Source organism: Rosa rugosa, chromosome 3 (genome assembly GCF_958449725.1).
Source record: "Rosa rugosa chromosome 3, drRosRugo1.1, whole genome shotgun sequence".
Taxonomy (NCBI): Eukaryota; Viridiplantae; Streptophyta; class Magnoliopsida; order Rosales; family Rosaceae; genus Rosa; species Rosa rugosa.
In genome coordinates this window covers 39,134,202-39,152,715 of record NC_084822.1, presented here as the reverse complement: position 1 = coordinate 39,152,715, position 18,514 = coordinate 39,134,202, and the positions used below count along the sequence as shown (strand labels likewise).

Here is an 18,514-nt window from a genome sequence, read left to right as displayed (position 1 = left end):
CAAAGTCAAAATTTGAGTCCAAAGTGTAGGAATTGAGCTGCAATGGGTCGGAAAAAATTGGACCTATATTCACCTGAGGCCCAAATGTGAGAGCAAATCTGCTCCAGTCTTGGACCCAAACAAAATTGGACCCAAATTAGTGGGACCCGCCATGTGTTGTGGCTGATGCATGCAATGACATGCAAGTGGCCTATGGGATCAGAAAAGCTGCATGCACGTGTAGGGAGGGATCAGAAAATTCTGGGACCCACAGTCACTTTTAACCCAACGTCTCTTTCTGTTTAAAATTAAAGGCCAAGATTGAATGTTTAATTCAATCTAACGGCCAGAAATAGATTCCAAAATATGGGTCCTAAAAATAAGTCCTGCACCACTGCAGCACCCAATAAAAGTAAGTCATTTTGTACACTATTCAGATGGACTCAAATTACTATTCCAGCTTATTTGGACCCAAATTTGAGTCCAAAAAATGAGTCTCCACTGCTGATGCTCTTATATATCTTTGTAAAAGATATCGAATTCCACTCATGATTGATTTATCAACTTTATTAAATATCATTCCATCGAAAAAGAAAAAAAAAACATCATCATCGTCATCATCATCATCATCATCATCTTTACATGTCTAGGCGTCCTATCTAGGGCTGGCATTTTGGGCCGAAGCAACCGAACCAACCGATTTTCGAACCGGCCCGAACCGATTTGGGCCGAAATCTCGGCCTACCGACTTTCGGCTCGGCTCAGCCGTACCGTATGGCTCCCTTCGGCTCGGCTACGGTATGGTGTATGGCATACTGTCGGCATACCGTACCGACCGAGTATAGTGTATACATACCGAAAAATTGACAATATGTACAAAATTGTGTAAGAGGCAGGGATCGAACCCACATCCTCTTGCACACAGACTCGGCTCCCAACCACTAGAGCACAATCTACCTTCATTATATTATACTACAAATTTTATATTTATTTCTCACTTGGTTCTTATTGTCAAAATTAAAACAGAGACCAACAAACCCTAATACCCTATCACTTAACTCGACCCCAGCCTCATTTCTCACTGCTTCATTTCTTCGTTTTGCTCGACCTAAACCCGCCTCCCTCCCCAAAATCATCGATCCCAGATTCTAGCCCCTAAAATCATCAAAACCATGGACAAATCTCTCTTGCAATAGGTCGTATCCCAAATCCCCATCCTTATTTCTCCACAATTTCGACAGATTCACCTTTGTTGTTTGAAAATCCCCAAACCATCGAAACCCTAATTCTGGAAAAGTGTTGTTTCCTTCACCGAAAGGTAATCTCTACCCCTATTCTATGTTGTTGTTCAATTTTTATTGTCGATTACTCGATTTTGATCTTAAGAAACTCGAAGGTCAAGTGAAACCGTCCTCCAGTTCTGTGATTTCGACGACTCCGGCAACCTGGCAAGGTGTTTGTGACTGCAAGAGAAGGCAGAAGGAGATCGACTCCGGTAACTTTAGGTATGTTCTGTTGGGTCCTCATTCCTTAATCCCAGAAGATGATTTTGGCATTCTTTTTGATTTTTAATTTGTTTTTCTTTATCTGAGAATGTACTTTTGGAGCTAAAAACAACCATTGCAGGTGAGAATCACTTCTTCTCGTTCCACTGAGTTCATATTTATTTTGTTTCTTGTTTAGCTATAACTGGTATATGATTTGTGGTGGTATGTTAACCTAAAAACACATTCTCGTTCCATTGATCAAAAGAAACTCCAAGGTCAAGAAGGTCAAGCTCATCGTCCTCCAGTTCTACAAGGTCGACGACTCCTGCAAGGTGCAGAAGCTGAGGAAGGAGTGAAATAGAAGGCAGAGGGAGAGCATTTTTCTGGATTAAACTCTGAATGTTTAGGTATGTTAAGTTGGGTCCTCATTCCTTAATCCCATAAGATGATAAGATGATTTTGGCCTTCTTCGTGATTTTTAATTTGGTTTTCTTTATCTGAGAAGGTACTTTTGGAGCTAAAAAGTACTATTGCAGGTGAGAATCACGTATTCTCTTTCAATTTAGTTCATATTTTGTTTCTTGTTTAGCTTTAGGTTAGCTATAACTCGAATAAACTGGTATATGATTTGTGGTGGCGTTGAGGACTATAGTTTGAGACAAACTTGTATGTATTTGATAATGATTAAGAACCCCCAAAGATTGAGGCTTTTTTCTATTTTTTTGGTGGAGAAACTTCACAGAGGGCCGGGAATAGAGAAGGAACAACTCGATGATATTGTTCTTCGCCAATTAACAGAAAGGTTATTGACTTTTTTTTTTACCCCCTTTTATATTTTTGTTCATTAACAGACTTTTGATGTGGAAATTGTGGTTTCTAACATTACTTAATTTCTTAGCTAGGCAAGGACAAAGCTGGTTGGAGCTTACGTTTAGGAGCATACATTGGAGCTTTTATTTAAAAGGTAATAGACTAATAATACTTGAGCTGCATGTGAATGATGAATGCTATGGGTAGATGAATGCTATGTGAATGATGAATACTATGAACTGTTTGATGTATGCTGGAATGATTAATGGTAATGATTAATGAGTACTAGGAATGTGTAATGAAATGGAATGCAGATTTTTGTTTCTTGAATGCTAATGATTAATTGTGAATGGTAATGATTAATGGTAATGTTTTGGTAATGAATTAGAACTGCTTAATGATAATGAATTGGATACGTTAATGCATTGGACCTGCTTTGCTGCTGTGTTGCTGATAAATGAATAAAATGATAGTGTTGCTGATCAATGATAAATGCTAATATTTGATTATAAGTAATGAACTGCTAATGTTTTGGTAATGACACTTGGTTGTTTTTTTTTTTTTTTTTGCATGTTTGTGTAGATGGCATTTTCTTCTAGTAGCTTGAGTACCCCCTCAATATGCAGTAACCTTAATCACACCTCTACTTCATCAAGTTGCTGCATTCTGTTTTAGTCTAATATTGACAAACTGAAACTGTGCAGTGGCATCCCCATACTGGAGAAGATGAGGTGATGGCTGATCGGAACATTAAACCAACCTAACTTGTGTTTTTTTTCTTCAGTTTTATGTATAATGGGGCTGCGTATTTTTCAGTTAATTGTTGGTCATGTAATTTCTTTATAAGTGTTGTGTTATTTTTTTTTATTTTTTTTTGGACTTTTGGATGAGTTGCAGCTTTGTACTTTGTTGTGGACTTGTGCAATGTGGCAATGTGCCGTATGATGTACTTTTACACCTTTAGGTTCTATAACTTGTAGTTGTAGCTCAATGATTTAATGTGTGGATGATATGATGTAGTGGGCTGCAGCAGCAGTAAATATGGAAACCATAAATAGGCTAAAACTGTGCTGTAAAAGCCCAAAAACTGGAAAACTGATTAGTCAATAAGTATGAAAAAATTAGGCTGCTAAAAGTAAAGAGCTGGAAAATTGAAATGGGCCTTCTCAAACCCAAAAAATTTAGATGGCCCAATAGTTCGGTGGAAGCCCATTACCGAATCAAGCCAACCGAATAATCGGCATACCGAAACTTCGGTTTGGGCCTTGCTCGGCCCGGTTTCGGTTACAGTTTGGGCTTACCGACCCACTTCGGTTCGGTAGTGGTTTGGCCCAATTGTGGTCGGTTTTGGGCCGAATCCAGCCCTAGACTCCTATCCTAGCAGGTCCCTATTAAAATTATTTGTCTTTGGGCCTTTGGCCAAGTAACCCTGAGTTTTTTTTTTTTTTTTTCAATCCCCACCTCATCTATATTTGATATTAGTGGGATTTTAATCCGTAACTTCCACCGTGTCAGTTAAGTCAATTAACCAACAGGTCATGACTTATGAGTTCACCGACAAAAGTAACTTATGAGTCTTGAGTTTGAATCATCCATTTCCAAGACTGCTAAGGAGGCTATTAATGTATGAAATGTATGATTGCATTGGATGGGTTCAAATCTGTTGTCCCATAACCCATGTCCTCTACTTGTGCACCTTAACCATAAACTCGGAACGATAACTTAATTTGCACAAGGAAATCAAGAAGAAAAAGGTGACTCCTTAGATGTGTTATTGGACACGTAGCTATTTATGATGAAAAGGTTAGGAAGCTCAGGTGAAAAAATAGGTCAGGAGATCTCTCCCGACTCCTATATGGATCACACATTGCATCAAAGTCTACGGACTTCGTTTTGAGCTCCGGATTGAGAATTTGACATCTTCAGCATAATGTCTTGATAGTTGGAAATGGCGTTTATGGAACTGGGGTTTTCTTTTGGTCAACAATGATAGATGGAGTTGCATTTTGAAATTAACTGATAGTTAATTAGAAACTGTACTTTTCATTAAGCACAATTTAAGCTTCTTGATTATATAAAACTGCTTCCTCAGTCCTCACTTCATTCATCATTTAAAACCCCTTTGTTCGACTAAGAAAGCTCGCACAGATCAGATACAATGGAGAATCTGGAGCTAGTTGAGAAAGATGTGATTGTACCAGACAAGCCAACACAGCGCCGGAGAATTTTCTTATCAAATATTGACCAACAATCTGTGTCGTTTTTTGATCCTCCAAGCAATGGGATGAGCTTCTCCGAGGCTTACCAAAGCTTATAACGTGCACTAGGTCCCCTGCTATTGGGATATGACTTTTGGGCTGGCCGCCTTTTGCCAAGTTTGGAAGATAGCCTGCGATTTGAAATTGACATGCAATGCTGCTGGTATTCTGGTATAGTTGCAGCCAAGGACCAAAACCAAGTTGACTGACTTGATGAGCTTATGATACCCAAGAAGAAGTACAAGAAGTTGTTGCTTTCTTGCAAGATGAGGATGAAGAAATGGAGACCAAAGACAAGCCCCCTCCTATCTATACCGGTATGCACTTGTTGTGTTTATCGGTTCACTATTCGAAAATTGATATATGATGCCTATCTTTTGACTAAGTAAAGGCCTTCTGGTGTGACAGTTGACTCAATTTGGATGTGGAAGCCTAGTGTTTGCCTCTAAGGACAATCTCTCTGTAATGGATGGGGTGGGAGTCCGGGACCTTGAGGCGAATTTGGCTGCTTTAACTCTTATGTGATAGTAATTTCCCCTAATGCAGATTGGACAGTGTTTAAAGCTCGTAACCCTCCAAAGATCAGTTACCCACATATCGAGTACTCAAAAGCCACTGACACAACTAACTTCACTGTTCGCCGCGTATGAGTGACCCCAACATGAAGTTATGCACAACAGATAAAAGTCATAAAACCACCTCACCTATTTGTACCAACTCCCAACAGAAAATTGCCAGCTTAAAGGAGAAAGCCCTTAAAGATGGGGCAGTTGAAGAGCTGCAGTAGCTTCCATGTTGTTGCAGAAAAGATAAGGAAGGCAAAGAGCATCGCAGTGGATATGCCAGACGAGATTCCAGTTGATGCTTGGAAAAGAGTATTGCCTCAAGCCTCGTCTGGATTTGCTGGAAATGCAATAGTGCCTGCATTTGCACAGGCAACAGTGAAGGAGCTGAAGGAGAAAGAGGACTCTTGGCTTGTGAGGAAGGTCAGGGAAGGGTTTGAGAGATTGGATGATGAATATGTGAGGTCGGGGATAGACTGATTATAGGTGAACAGAGCAGTGCCTCGTGGAGAACATAGAGAAACTATCGTGTCATGGTGGAAACTGGGACTCAAGGAAGATGAATTCTCAAGGGGAAAAGTTAAGTGCTCAACATCGGTTCTACTCGAACCAGGGTTTGTTATGGTGCCAGAACCACCACGCAAACCAGGCTTTAGTATCTGCCTGGAACTGCCTGATGATCAAGTGGAGCTGTTCTGCAAGTTGGTGATGGATGAATATTATATGTAGGGCAAGGTAGTGAGATACACTTGAATATTTACATGACTCAGTAAATTAGGACTTTGTTAGCATAAGATTTATGCAGTTTTCAATAATTTCCTATCTAGCAATAAAGTATCCCTCCGATGATACTCCAAATTCCAAGACTGTTGCGCCACTTACAGAAACTCCAAAGAAAACATGTACTTCATAAGTTGTAACAAAACAGAGAAGTTTGCAACCTCCAAAATCCACAGATAAATTTTGCGATCTCCAACTAGTACTCAAGCTGTTTGTTGGATGAGATTTAGATACAATCAGAACATTTACTCTGTAAATCTTAAGGAAAAGTATTTATTAATAACTCTCCAAAAAATTCTTTAATAGCCTTTTTATTCAAGTCTTTAATAGGCTCACTATGCAGTAATGGCAACTCCTACGCATACTTTAAGATGGATTTGTATCTCTCATGCAGTCATGCTAATAAAGGGATGCAGGGCGGCCTTTAAAGAAGTATACAGAAGATAAAATAAACCTCATTCATCTCCAAGCTCTTACTTTTCCAGAGTAAAATTCTTACAGGAAGGCAAGACACTCACTGTAAGATTTTAACATGAAATCTATAGAGCATAGTTCATTGATACGGCATAATAAAACCAGTTTCCCTTCTAAGTTTACGATTTAAATAAACTGAACCTGATATTACACATCTCTTGACAGAAGGCCAAAGAAAGGGTTTGTCAATGCAGACTTCAGTTCAGAAGCAGCGGAGTATAATGTTGCCATGTCAACCTTATCACGAGGAAGATACAAGAACTCTCCTGCTTCAGTTCTCTCAAACCCACAGAGCTCAAGAAACTCTATTCCTCCAATCAAACTTCCAACTCTATCCTGTTCAAGAATTACAACAGCAATTTTATATATTCACGAAAAACAAATTTAGGTAAGATATAACAGCTGTTGGTTGAATTCATTATACATTTTTTTCTTTCTATTTTTCAATTATAATATATTGCATTATATCGGTCATATATGTATATACCCGAAAACAATTGTCACAACCTCACCTTATTATCAGTATTCTAAGTCTTCTGACAGACAGCCATTCCAGCATGACCATACTGAATGTGCCAATACTCTACACTACAGACTCACTCACTCGGGAAAAAGAAGAAGAGATGAGTCAAGACAGCATCTTACCAAGAATGACGGATTACCGAGTCTAATCTTCCGGAATTTTTCTTGATCGGGATTCTTTGCAACATTTCCAACATAAATCAGCAGAGTTTGGAAGGCTCGTTGTACTCTAGCATCATCATCCTAAATCCACCCAAACATAATTAAAAGATAGGAAAATCTGCATACTGAAAGTAAAACTTTCATACAATTTTCTTGTTTTTATTTTTAAATTTTTAATTTTTTAATAAGCTCAAAGTATTCTAGACTACTTAGCCAATTTTGAATTTTGCAATGTCCAGACTCTAATAATCCTATTGGACGTAGCTGTAAAACGAGATAAAGGTCTCCTCGAAGTTATTCCCTCAAACCATGCTATATGATGACAATTACTTTATTACTCAATCTCAGTTACATGCCATATAGTCAAGGGAAGATTAATTTCTTATAATCTTGTAACAAGCCAGTATGAGCACCTTGACAATACTGAAAATTCCCAGGTTCTTGTTCCATTACCAGAAACATATATTTAATAACAGAGAGAAAAGACCTTTATTCACCTTTTGGTTGTGCCTCAGAGACCTTAAACACTCTCTTATATGTTCTGACTTTGCAACAGATCGGACGGTCTGCCAATAAGTAGTAGGAAGTGAACATCAATGATATTTTATATTAATTCCAAGAAAAAACCTCTCTTTTATTTATTTATTTATTTAAAAAAAAATAATGAGATAGATGAGCCTTTAAATATATAGACATGAAAAAGAAATTTAACCTGGATTTCCCCCCTCACAGGTATAGAAAGTTTCGCAGATGCTGTGTGTCCTGGTGGCAATCCAAGCTTAACTCTTCTTTCTAACTGTAATGGTATGCATACAATTGTTGTAGTAAATTCAACACTATAGAGACACAGTTAGGGAAAAATCAAGATCATTGAATGGAAAATAACGATCAAAGTCGATCAGTACAGCCAAAATCCCTATATCACAGTAACAGTAATTATTGCTGCTGTAGTATATTCTATCCTCAAAATTGTATCCTTTTGGTACTAGGAATAATATATTAGGATCTAATGGCTAGGGAGGAAGTACTCCAGAACTAAGGAAATGATCGAAGCTGTACTCTGAAAGCAAATTATTAAAAGCAAAAAAAGCATGTTGCAAAGCACCTTATCTTGTTCTAGTTTCCAGCGAATTCTCTCTCTTGCTCGTTTCTCTTCCTCTTTCTCAGAATTCCGAAATGCTATATTACTGAGACAATAAAGTACTTATTTGACTGAGAAGTTAAAGTTCTCAAATACAAACGGGCTAAAACAAAATAAGTCAGATGGAATTCTCCAACAATAACTGAATTAACAGACCGTTTTCTTTCATTGTCTTCTAAGATTTGCTTTGCTTCCATGAGTTCCTTACCAGATCGAATCCTCTCCTGAAACAAAAACAGTTTAAACCCTAAAATAGAAGTTACAGCTCAAGAATAAAGTAGAAACGAAGCGATGTAAACTAGCATGTCTAAACAAATAAGTAAACACAATTCCAACTGCAACTTCAGTCAAACCAAAACATTAAAACAAGTAGCCATAACTCTTCCAGACTGAAGAAAGTGTATGGCCAGTTTATTATTCAATCATATTACTTGCCATCAAGCAACAAAGAGAGAAATTTTAAAGATAAATGCACAATACCTTCTCTCTTTCTCGTTCCATTTGTAATTCCAGTTTCTTTTCTTCTTCTTTACTTTTCTTGCGTGTTTGATCCCTGAAAAGATGCAACAGAATAACAACAAAATGGAATGGCATGTAAATATATAGATGCCTCGAGCTAGAAGGCTTCAAATATAGAACCATTTATAGAAATGAAATATTGGTGGACTAAGAGTTAATATATCTGACCGGCAATTGCATATAACAAAGAGAAAACTTGTATATATATCTATGTGTGCGTGTGTGGTGTAACTACAAACCCACAGACAATGAGAAAGTAACCTTAACTCTTGTGCTTTTATTTTCATTGCCTCGGTGATATGGAATGGCTCTGGAGATTCAATATCAATGTCTACTGTTACCTGTGAGTAGACGAACAGTTGAGCCAAAGTAAATCCTGTGACAGTATGTGCAGACAAAATGATTTTAATGCCCTAACGAAATTGTTCATTTCTACAACTAATTAAATTTCCTTTTCTGTTGCACCTTTATTCATGTTATCTAACTCGTGATGTAAAAACTGGCCAAACCAGCTACCGGAAAGATTTGTTTGGTACAATGGAATCCACAACCAATGTAAGAATTAAACACAACCAATCAAGAAAGGAATCATACCAAGGGCATCTGATCAATGTCCGGGTCATTCTCGTGATCAATGATCCAGTCTATACAAGCCTCTAAGCTAGCATTACCTGGTAAAACAACACAAAAGAACCATAATTGCCTAACTACAGAGTGGAATCTGGAAGAAGAAAACTACAAACCAAATTTATTAAATAGCTAATAAGAGTACATGAATTGCAAATAAACCCCATTTTGACAGGCATACAATTACCCTTTAATTCAAGACTATAAAAGCTAGAAATGAAAATGTAGACTAAACACCCAAACAATGAGAAAAACCCACCTGAATAATGAAGAGCCCGAGTTGCCCGAGCTGTGGGAAATCCCATTGATTCAAGCTCTTGAAGCAATTTCTTGTTTACTCGAGGAACAGCCATCCCTGTCTGTATTTGGGTCGTCAGCAAGGTTTGCAGTTTTGGCTAACTGGAGGCCAAAGGGGGATGGTGAGGTTTAAATGAAGGGGGTTCAGAGAACCCCTGCCATTGAAGCATTGTAAAGATTGGAATATCATTTCAAGAGTGTTCTGCAACCTTTCTAACTTCTCATATGTCAATCTTCTGATTCCCAATTTATACCTTTCGGCGTTATGGTTGTTACGAAAAGAATTAATCCACGTAGTTCTAGTGTCTTATTATTAACTAAAAAAAAAAAAAAAGCAATCATACTTATTGTTCAACAAAAAATCGAGTGTAAAACGAGCATAACTTTTGAAAATTGTTTCCCACATAAGTGATAACATGAGAATAAGAAAAAAAAATGTCTAGTTCCCTCATTGATAATGTTTGTAAAAATATATTTTCTTTCTCAAATATGCTTCTATACTTTGCTTTTTCCTTGCACCTAAAACGAATTGAATTTCATCCTTAATTTTTTGCAATGCATGCACTAGCCACTAGGTTTGGTATTTTTTGTTTTTTTTTTCATTTTTCTCAAGAGTCTTCGATCTGTTTTGGGCATCTCGTTAATCACTGCGCTCTGCAATCCAAAATATACCGAGTTACTTGTTCTAAAATATCTATTGTGTGTATAGACTAGTAGCAAAATACCTTTCATAGCCCAAAAACTCTCATGGCAGCTTGCAATTGTAAAATGAGAGCACTTGGCTTTGCCCATTTACAAGGACTTGCCCTGATGAATGAGGTCATCATCTAAAAATTGAAATTAGTTCTGTGTTAACGCAAATCATAATAAGGTTATGAAAGAATAGCAAGACCCATAAAGAACTTTACTTTCTGAGGAAGTTAGCGTTGTTATTCATTCAGTGTGTACAATCTCAACTAAAACTACTGCTTAAAAGGCCTCTTTTGGAGCAACAGTTAGTAGAGTACAACTGTCATCTAGATCAATACCTCTGGAACTTCATTAATAAAAACTCCGTTAAAATAATAATTTTTCTTAGTCCTGAGAAATATTATTTTATAAAAATTTTACCATGATAATATATTCATAAATACTTGAGAGCTCTTTAATCCGATTGTTTTATACTTTGTAAGCTTTTCCGTTTACTTTTCTTTTCTTTTTTTGAGAGAAAGGAGAGGTCAATCATTATATTAAATTCAGCAAGCAATACAAAATTGACTCACCTCTAAGAGTCAACAGAATGAGCCAATTCTCAGAGTACAAAAACCTAACGAACAAGCTCTCAATACCCCTAGTACACCCACATTTTTAGAAAATTCACGCACCATTATTCTAGCAAAAAACCTAGTACTTCGAAGATAGATTAAAATGATTAATCAGAATACAGATCTTTTGCGACCTGAGAAAAATTAAAAAAAATACTAGGAGTACTGGGTGGAAATCCACCCTCAACTCCTTCAATTGAAAAATAAAGAAAAATCCTATTTTTCATTTGGGCCCAAACCCGACATAGGCCCAGATAGCCCAAAGTGGGGAAACCCTACTAACATAAGGAAACCAAATATAACAAGGAGACATCTTTCTATTTTTTTTTTTTTTTGAATCAAACCTCGCAAATGCGAGGTAAAAGATTTTTTAAAAATAAAGAGAAATACAAGTAAATATCCTACCCTTCCCAGATGTCTTAAAGGAGACATCTATCTATACTCATTAGGGTCTGTACACATCTATTTATATTCATTCTCTTTCACTTGATCTACCTTTTCATCAGCAGCAAGTATTGTGGTATATTTTAGCTTAGATGTGTATGATGGCTGAAGAAAACTTTACCGGAATCTGTGCATCTTCACTCCTTATGTTCTCATACTCGGACCCGGACAGTCCTAGTTCTCAAGCCAATATCCGTGAACTTTTAAACCTAACAGAAGATCGGCCGGAGCTAAATATCAATAAGAACCAGCGTTGTTGCTATTATTCTTCTCTAGGATGCTTGATGAATATATCTGAAGACTACAAGGTTAATTTGTTGAACCCTTTGGATCATATCATCGTGCTCAAATCAAGCTACCAGATATTGACATGGTTAAAACTAGTGTTGGAGGGATTAACTCTGGAGTGAGGAGGTATGACCATATGATTACCAAGATTGTCTTATCATCGAACCCTTTTTCGTCACCGGAATGCTTAGTTCTGGTAAGTTATGAGACTGCCAGTGGTTGGGGGTTTTGCAGACTAGGAGAAGATACATGGACGTACGTAGCCTGGACTCCAATACTCGATTTAATTTATCACAACGGGCAGTTTTATGCGATGGACTGTAGTGGCAGAATCTGGCATGGGTTTGTGATGTTGAAGACCCAGAGCAACCAAAGACAACTATTTTGCTATCAAAGAAGATACCAATGGTACCTATGTATGGGCAGACTACTAGTCAAAGCTTGTACATGGTAGAATCAGCAGGGGCCTTGTTGGTGGTTCTGCAATCTAGGCCAAGAATTGGATCAATTGAAACCACCAGGTTTAGGGTATTTGAGGTGCCGTTTGGTAGAGACCACGGGTGGGAGTGGTCAGATTTGGAGGTAAAGAATTTGGAGAATAGAAGTCTATTCTTGGGATGTGAAAGTTCTTCATTATCTGTTGATGGCTCAGACTACTATTCTGCAGGATGCAAAGCCAATTGCATATACTTCAACACTAAATGGTGGGAGTGGCTTTCACTTCCAAATACAAACTTTGGTCCGGCTGTTTTATCTTTAACATGGAAGATGAGAAGGTGGAGCAACTTTCAGTACCTAACATTTTAGAAGCCCCACTACATATTTCATGGATACAACCACAACCACCAAGTTCGTAGGTGAAAAAGATATAATGCGACTATAAGACATATGCTTCCTTTTGTTTGACAGCAATGTTTATTCTTCGGATTTTGATACTTTGGTTAATTCTAGGTGTTATTATCTATTAATCTTTTGTTTCCTAAAACACTGAATTTATATTTTGTAGACTCAGTCTTCCCCAGCCATTTGTTGTAGAAAATTGAAACAACATCACAGTCATAGTTGTTAAACCGCACAAACATCTCGTAAATGATCTTAGAACAGTAAACATATGCTAGTCCTTTATTTTATGATGCTAGTAAACGAGCGATGCTCTCCATAGCAAATTAATATGGATGATCCAGAACCATATTGAGTCAGACTGAAGTGTTTCAGCTCCCCCCGCGTTCTTCTCCTTTATAGCATTCTTCTAGGCTCGAGTTTGCCTTTCCATCTGAATTGATGTTTTGTGGATGTGATCTGCAAGCCTTTGGTTTCGAACTGTCTTTGTAACCGTTAAAGACATAGCTCACAAAGTTCAGGTAATCCTGCATCCATATATAAAGAGTTCAATAATATAATCTCTGAGTGAAAATGAGAAATACAAAGAGATTGACAGCAAATGCTTGCATCATTCAGCGGTTGTCCATTAACAACCACCCGTGGTAAGTACTCATGATCTTCTCAAAACAAAAAAAAAACAACAACAAAAAACAAAAAATGGTAAGTACTCATGAGGCGGGACAAGGTGGTCTGTTTCTGAAATTACCCTTGATAATTAGAAGGTGATAATGGATGAATGGGATCCCATTCATCATATTCCATTGTTGCATGCATGTTATGCTTGATGATGCTGGAATAAGAGGCGATGGCCTTGGTGTCCAGCTCAAACACCTTTCAGTGGGTAAGATAACTCTGACAAGTTAAGAGTAAATAAAATTTCCTCTTATTTTGATCAACCTCTGTTTCTTTGTACCCCTAGACCAGTAGCTAGTTGGTTCTATGGTGTTCTCTTTTAACTTCCTAAACGAGTGCTAGGGAATAAATGGAATAAATTAGACAGTTATTTTGTGCTATATTTTGAGTCTTGACTTGACCATCGATCTGTTGCGTTTTAGAATCGAATCATCTAACTAACTCGAACTATTGATTTTCAATGCAACTCTGAATAAGTGATATGTACGTACATGAAATAAACTCAATACTTGTCATTCCGACTCTTAATGGTCCTTTTTCCGATCTTCTTCTTTTGGTGCTTTAGGCTCTTCACCTTTATGTAAGCACCTAGTGAGGGTATAACTTTAGAAAGGCTTGGCTGATCATGCAATTCATGCATATCTCAACCAAATTAGCAACCATACAATAATGGGCTAGTGCGCCTATGTATCTCTTAGTGATGAGGGAACAGAAACCTTTCCTTTACTAAGACATTTATAATGGAGGACACAATAAATTCCATTAGTTCAGACGCAGAACTGTCCAGCTAGCTTTGATTTGCCTGGATCTATAGCTCCAACCAAATGGTCAATTCAGTCTTCTTTATCTCCCAAATATCAGGATCAGACAAATTCTCTGGCCCTTTATTTGAGCTGTATAAAATACTGCTAAAAATACCTCACACATGCACAAAATCAAGTTAAACAGAACCGATTTACATGAAATCAAGTTCTCTCGAATTTCTAATGCAAATTTTCTTGGGAGCTCCACATTAATTTGGCTAAGAGCCTAAGATGGCTAAGAAACCAGAAACTTGAGTAACTGAGCAAAATACTCACGTAGCGGAGACACATTAAAGAAAGTACAAAGGGTGATTCCCATCCATCTTTTAAAGTATAGGTCATTACAGTAAACCCATAAACAACTCACCATATTGAAATAATGTCTTAGCAATAATGGTTCTACCATGTTAGAAGCAGTTGATTTGACAGTAATGTAGTTTTCTAGAATCTAGATTGAAATTTAGGGAAAAGGCATGGCCGCAAAAGAAAATGTGGTGAGAAAGGTTAAGACAATTATCTAGTCTTCTTCAACTTCAAGATCATGAATGACTTCTTCAGGATCATCCCAGCTGCTTCTGCAAGGTCAGTTATCTCATCTTTTGCTTCACCGATCCAAACATTCACTTCTCCATTCCAATCTGTCTGTTGCTTGAACCAGATCACTTTGTTGATATCATTCACAGTTTGGACATCGATCAAGTAAAATCTTCTCAAGCTATTCATGTCCGCTTCAATGGCAACTTCATTGTATGTAATGCCAATTTCAACACTTCGCAGAAAAGGCCCACTAGCAACCAATCCACCCAATCTGTCCCTAAGCTCTCTGAGGGCAGTGAGAGTGAGGTCACGAGCCATGAGTGTGCGGAGACAAGTAAGGCTGTCCATTGGCTAACAGAAAAGTAAAACAGAGTAAGGTCAAAACAAAATACCAACTCAGAGGCACAAATAAAAAAATCACACAATAATTCTCTAAATTCCCGAGGAGTCAAGTTGTCTGAACAAGTGAACTTTCGGTTCAAGTTTATTAGTGCATGGACTTTAGCTACTGTCAAACACTCGAGTAAAGCAGTACCAGGGGCAAAGACTTCCCATCAACCATTTGACCAGAGGAGTCTGGAGCCAGAATCTCACTCAATCCATAACCATTATTCCCTTCCTTACTCTAAGCACCATTATGAGTCATTTAATTGCAGGTATGCAACCCTGAGGATCTCAAGTAGTAATTTTAATCACAGATTATTCACAGAACCAACCTTAATCTACAGAACTCACTAACCCCTCCTTGAAAGATAGAGAACTCATGAACTCCTAAAATAGCAGCTCCAATCCTATCAATGATTTCGATAATCCACAAACTAAGCAATCCAGCACATCTATTTCAAAAACTATTTCAGACCTAGCAATCCAGCTCCAATCCTTTAAATCTTTCGCTTGTTAAATATAAATTAGCAATCTACGAATTCAGAGGCATGCAAAAAACTATTACTTTATAGATATGCCTAGAAAGAAAAAGAAAACCTAGATTCTTTAAATAAACAAAAAAATGGATATCAGGTCAAAGTTTCACATGGAAACTACTATACGGGTATCTCTGCAAATAGAATTGTCACAAAAAAAAAAAAAAAAAAAAATCAAAGAACAAGACGAGCTCTATCTTTCCCTTAAAGGAAAAGAAAAATGATATGAAAACAAACACAGAATTCACAATCGGATTTCTCAATTTCACATCAAATGCATTTATGGGTTTCTCTAAATTTCATATCAAATGCAAATGGTTTCTCTAAATTTCATATCAAATACAAATGTATATCTCAGCAAATTCCAAGTAGTACATAATATAGTGAAAGAACAAAAGATTAGAACTTGGAAAATGAATTCATACCTTGTTGATTTCTTTGCAAATGTAGAAGAGAGAAAAGTTCTTGCTTGAGAGACCCAAGAGCTACTGTGAGGGTTTATGGAGTTTTCGTTTGGGCCAAGACAAAAACAAACCCGTACAATTTAGACAACTGTATAAAAGCACTTGTATAATCTACCTCTTAGTTTTAATGCTTTTCTACGAGACGTGTGGTTAAGTTAGCACCATTTATACGTACACTATTAAGTGACACTGTACGACTAAGTGACACTAGCATCATTTAGAATAAGTGACACTGCACCATTTATTTGTACACTATTATGTATGGGCAGGCTACTAGTCAAAGCTTGTACATAGTAGAATCAGCAGGGGCCTTGTTGGTGGTTCTGCAACAATGGAATCATGATAGGTTTTCCAATTAAGAACAAGTTCGAATGCCCATTCTGAATTCTTGGTGGAGATATAATTGAAGGAATAAAGGAGCAGAAAGTGACTCAAAACCACTCCAAAACTCATCATTTTCAATTTCATTAGTGCTTAATTGGAAAACCTATCATGATTCCATTAGTGCTTAATTGGAAAACCTACCATAGTTCCATTAAACCTACCATAATTCCATTAAGTGCTCCATAATCTCATTAAGTGCTCCATCATGATATGTTTAAGGCCAACCACTATGGCTTGGTAACCCATAACCATTATTCCATTCCTTACTCTAAGCTCCATTATGAGTCATTTAATTGCAGGTATGCAACCCTGAGGATCCCAAGTAGTAATTTTAATCACAGATTATTCACAGAACCAACCTTAATCTACAGAACCCACAAACCCCTCTTTGAAAGATAGAGAACTCATGAACTCCAAAAATAGCAGCTCCAATCCTATCAATGACTCCGATAATCCACAAACTAAGCAATCCAGCACATCTATTTCAAAAACTATTTCAGACCTAGCAATCCAGCTCCAATCCTTTAGATCTTTCGCTTGTTAAATATAAATTGGCAATCCACGAATTCAGAGGCATGCAAAAAACTATTACTTTATAGATATGCCTAGAAAGAAAAAGAAAACCTAAATTCTTTAAATAAACAAAAAAAATGGATATCAGGTCAAAGTTTCACATGGAAACTACTATACGGGTATCTCTGCAAATACGATTGCCACAAAAAAAAAAAAAAAAAAAAGAACACGACGAGCTGTATCTTTCCCATAAAGGAAAAGAAAGATGATATGAAAACAAACACAGAATTCACAATCGGATTTCTCAATTTCACATCAAATGCATTTATGGGTTTCTCTAAATTTCATATCAAATGCAAATGGTTTCTCTAAATTTCATATCAAATACAAATGTATATCTCAGCAAATTCCAAGTAGTACATAATATAGTGAAAGAACAAAAGATTAGAACTTGGAAAATGAATTCATACCTTGTTGATTTCTTTGCAAATGTAGAAGAGAGAAAAGTTCTTGCTTGAGAGAGCCAAGAGCTACTGTGAGGGTTTATGGAGTTTTCGTTTGGGTCGAGACAAACACAAACCCGTACAATTTAGACAACTGTATAAAAGCACTTGTATAATCTACCTCTTAGTTTTAATGCTTTTCTACGAGACGTGTGGTTAAGTTAGCACCATTTATATGTACACTATTAAGTGACACTGTACGACTAAGTGACACTAGCATCATTTAGAATAAGTGACACTGCACCATTTATTTGTACACTATTATGTATGGGCAGGCTACTAGTCAAAGCTTGTACATAGTAGAATCAGCAGGGGCCTTGTTGGTGGTTCTGCAACAATGGAATCATGATAGGTTTTCCTGTCACACCCCGAATTCTGAATTTAAGTAATTCATATTCGAAGCATGAACCTCAAATACCCTGTTTATAATCTCAGAATTTTTTTCTCAAAATCAACTGCACATTACACCTCTCGATAATTACATAAACCAAATCCTCAAGCTACTTATTACAGTACACTCTCACCAAAACAAATTATAAAGCTCAAGAGAGCACAATTCTCCTCACAAAACAAATGCTATAAATGTAATACTAATATTCTAAACCGCACGATCACTGCCCTGATTCTCCTGACCTGTAAGACTACCCGCTACACAATTTGAATAGTGTACCGGGAGTTGCAACAACACAAAACCCGGTGAGCTTTTGACAGCCCGTATGAGTAAACAAGAAAGAACTGTTGATTTATTCAATTATATTTATTATAACTCAAGTAAACAATCGACGCACTCACAATGTAATTCCAAAAATCACAGAAACATATATAAGCATATTTATTCTCGATACTTCTTTTAAAACTCAGCATTTGACTGATCACCACCAACAAATATTGCAACATTAATATGTGAAATAACATTAAAGCAAAGCATGCTTGATTCTCTTTCCACTAACACCTTCACATATTAACAATATATCACAAATAGATATTTGATCAAAATAATATAAGTACACTTTTCTTTTTAGTGAATTTTCGGATTAACTGGTAACAAATCATAAATACAAGTGCTAGGGTCCAACGTACTATACCCAAAGCACGAGTAAGCCAGGTTGACTGGTAACAAATCATAAATCCACGTACTAGGGTCCAACGTACTATACCCAAAGTACGGGAAAGCCGCAGCATACTAGGGTCCAACGTACTATACCCAAGTATGTATACTC

General features: G+C 37.0%; 1 protein-coding gene and 1 long non-coding RNA gene across 13 annotated transcripts; one reads left to right on the top strand and one right to left on the bottom strand.

The window, feature by feature from the left end:
* Window positions 1-1,062: 1,062 nt before the first annotated feature.
* LOC133740842 (uncharacterized) lies at window positions 1,063-3,218 on the top strand. 9 transcript variants are annotated; one of them, XR_009861468.1, is made up of 8 exons: window positions 1,063-1,297; window positions 1,376-1,484; window positions 1,572-1,605; window positions 1,732-1,873; window positions 1,972-2,002; window positions 2,209-2,268; window positions 2,365-2,430; window positions 2,981-3,218. It is a non-coding gene; the product is annotated as an uncharacterized LOC133740842 (long non-coding RNA). The 9 variants fall into 9 exon arrangements; XR_009861469.1 differs by lacking the exon at window positions 1,572-1,605 and having other exon boundaries at window positions 2,369-2,430; XR_009861465.1 differs by lacking the exon at window positions 1,572-1,605 and having other exon boundaries at window positions 2,369-2,430; window positions 2,859-3,218.
* A 2,981-nt stretch (window positions 3,219-6,199) lies between these two features.
* Window positions 6,200-9,864, bottom strand: LOC133739869 (uncharacterized). 4 transcript variants are annotated; one of them, XM_062167688.1, is made up of 10 exons: window positions 9,582-9,862; window positions 9,290-9,366; window positions 9,037-9,071; window positions 8,657-8,729; window positions 8,333-8,400; window positions 8,141-8,222; window positions 7,748-7,831; window positions 7,533-7,601; window positions 6,997-7,116; window positions 6,200-6,687 (listed from the first exon to the last, which is right to left on the bottom strand). In XM_062167688.1, exons 1-10 carry the CDS (start codon window positions 9,673-9,675, stop codon window positions 6,499-6,501), a joined length of 891 nt encoding a protein of 296 aa, XP_062023672.1. In that variant the 5' UTR covers window positions 9,676-9,862; the 3' UTR covers window positions 6,200-6,498. The 4 variants fall into 4 exon arrangements, with proteins under 4 accessions (XP_062023672.1, XP_062023671.1, XP_062023670.1 ...); XM_062167687.1 differs by lacking the exon at window positions 9,037-9,071 and adding an exon at window positions 8,963-9,036 and having other exon boundaries at window positions 6,201-6,687; window positions 9,582-9,861; XM_062167686.1 differs by lacking the exon at window positions 9,037-9,071 and adding an exon at window positions 8,957-9,036 and having other exon boundaries at window positions 6,202-6,687; window positions 9,582-9,860.
* Window positions 9,865-18,514: the final 8,650 nt, after the last annotated feature.

Excerpts from the sequence above, each read along its gene's own strand:
- LOC133739869 (XM_062167686.1), bottom strand. The coding sequence starts at position 9,675 with ATGGCTGTTCCTCGAGTAAACAAGAAATTGCTTCAAGAGCTTGAATCA. Across the intron at positions 9,037-9,289 it reads ACATTGATCAGATGCCCTTG|GTAACAGTAGACATTGATAT; the intron begins GTATGATTCCTT and ends GTCTACTCACAG. Across the intron at positions 6,688-6,996 it reads TCGGTAATCCGTCATTCTTG|GATAGAGTTGGAAGTTTGAT; the intron begins GTAAGATGCTGT and ends ATTCTTGAACAG.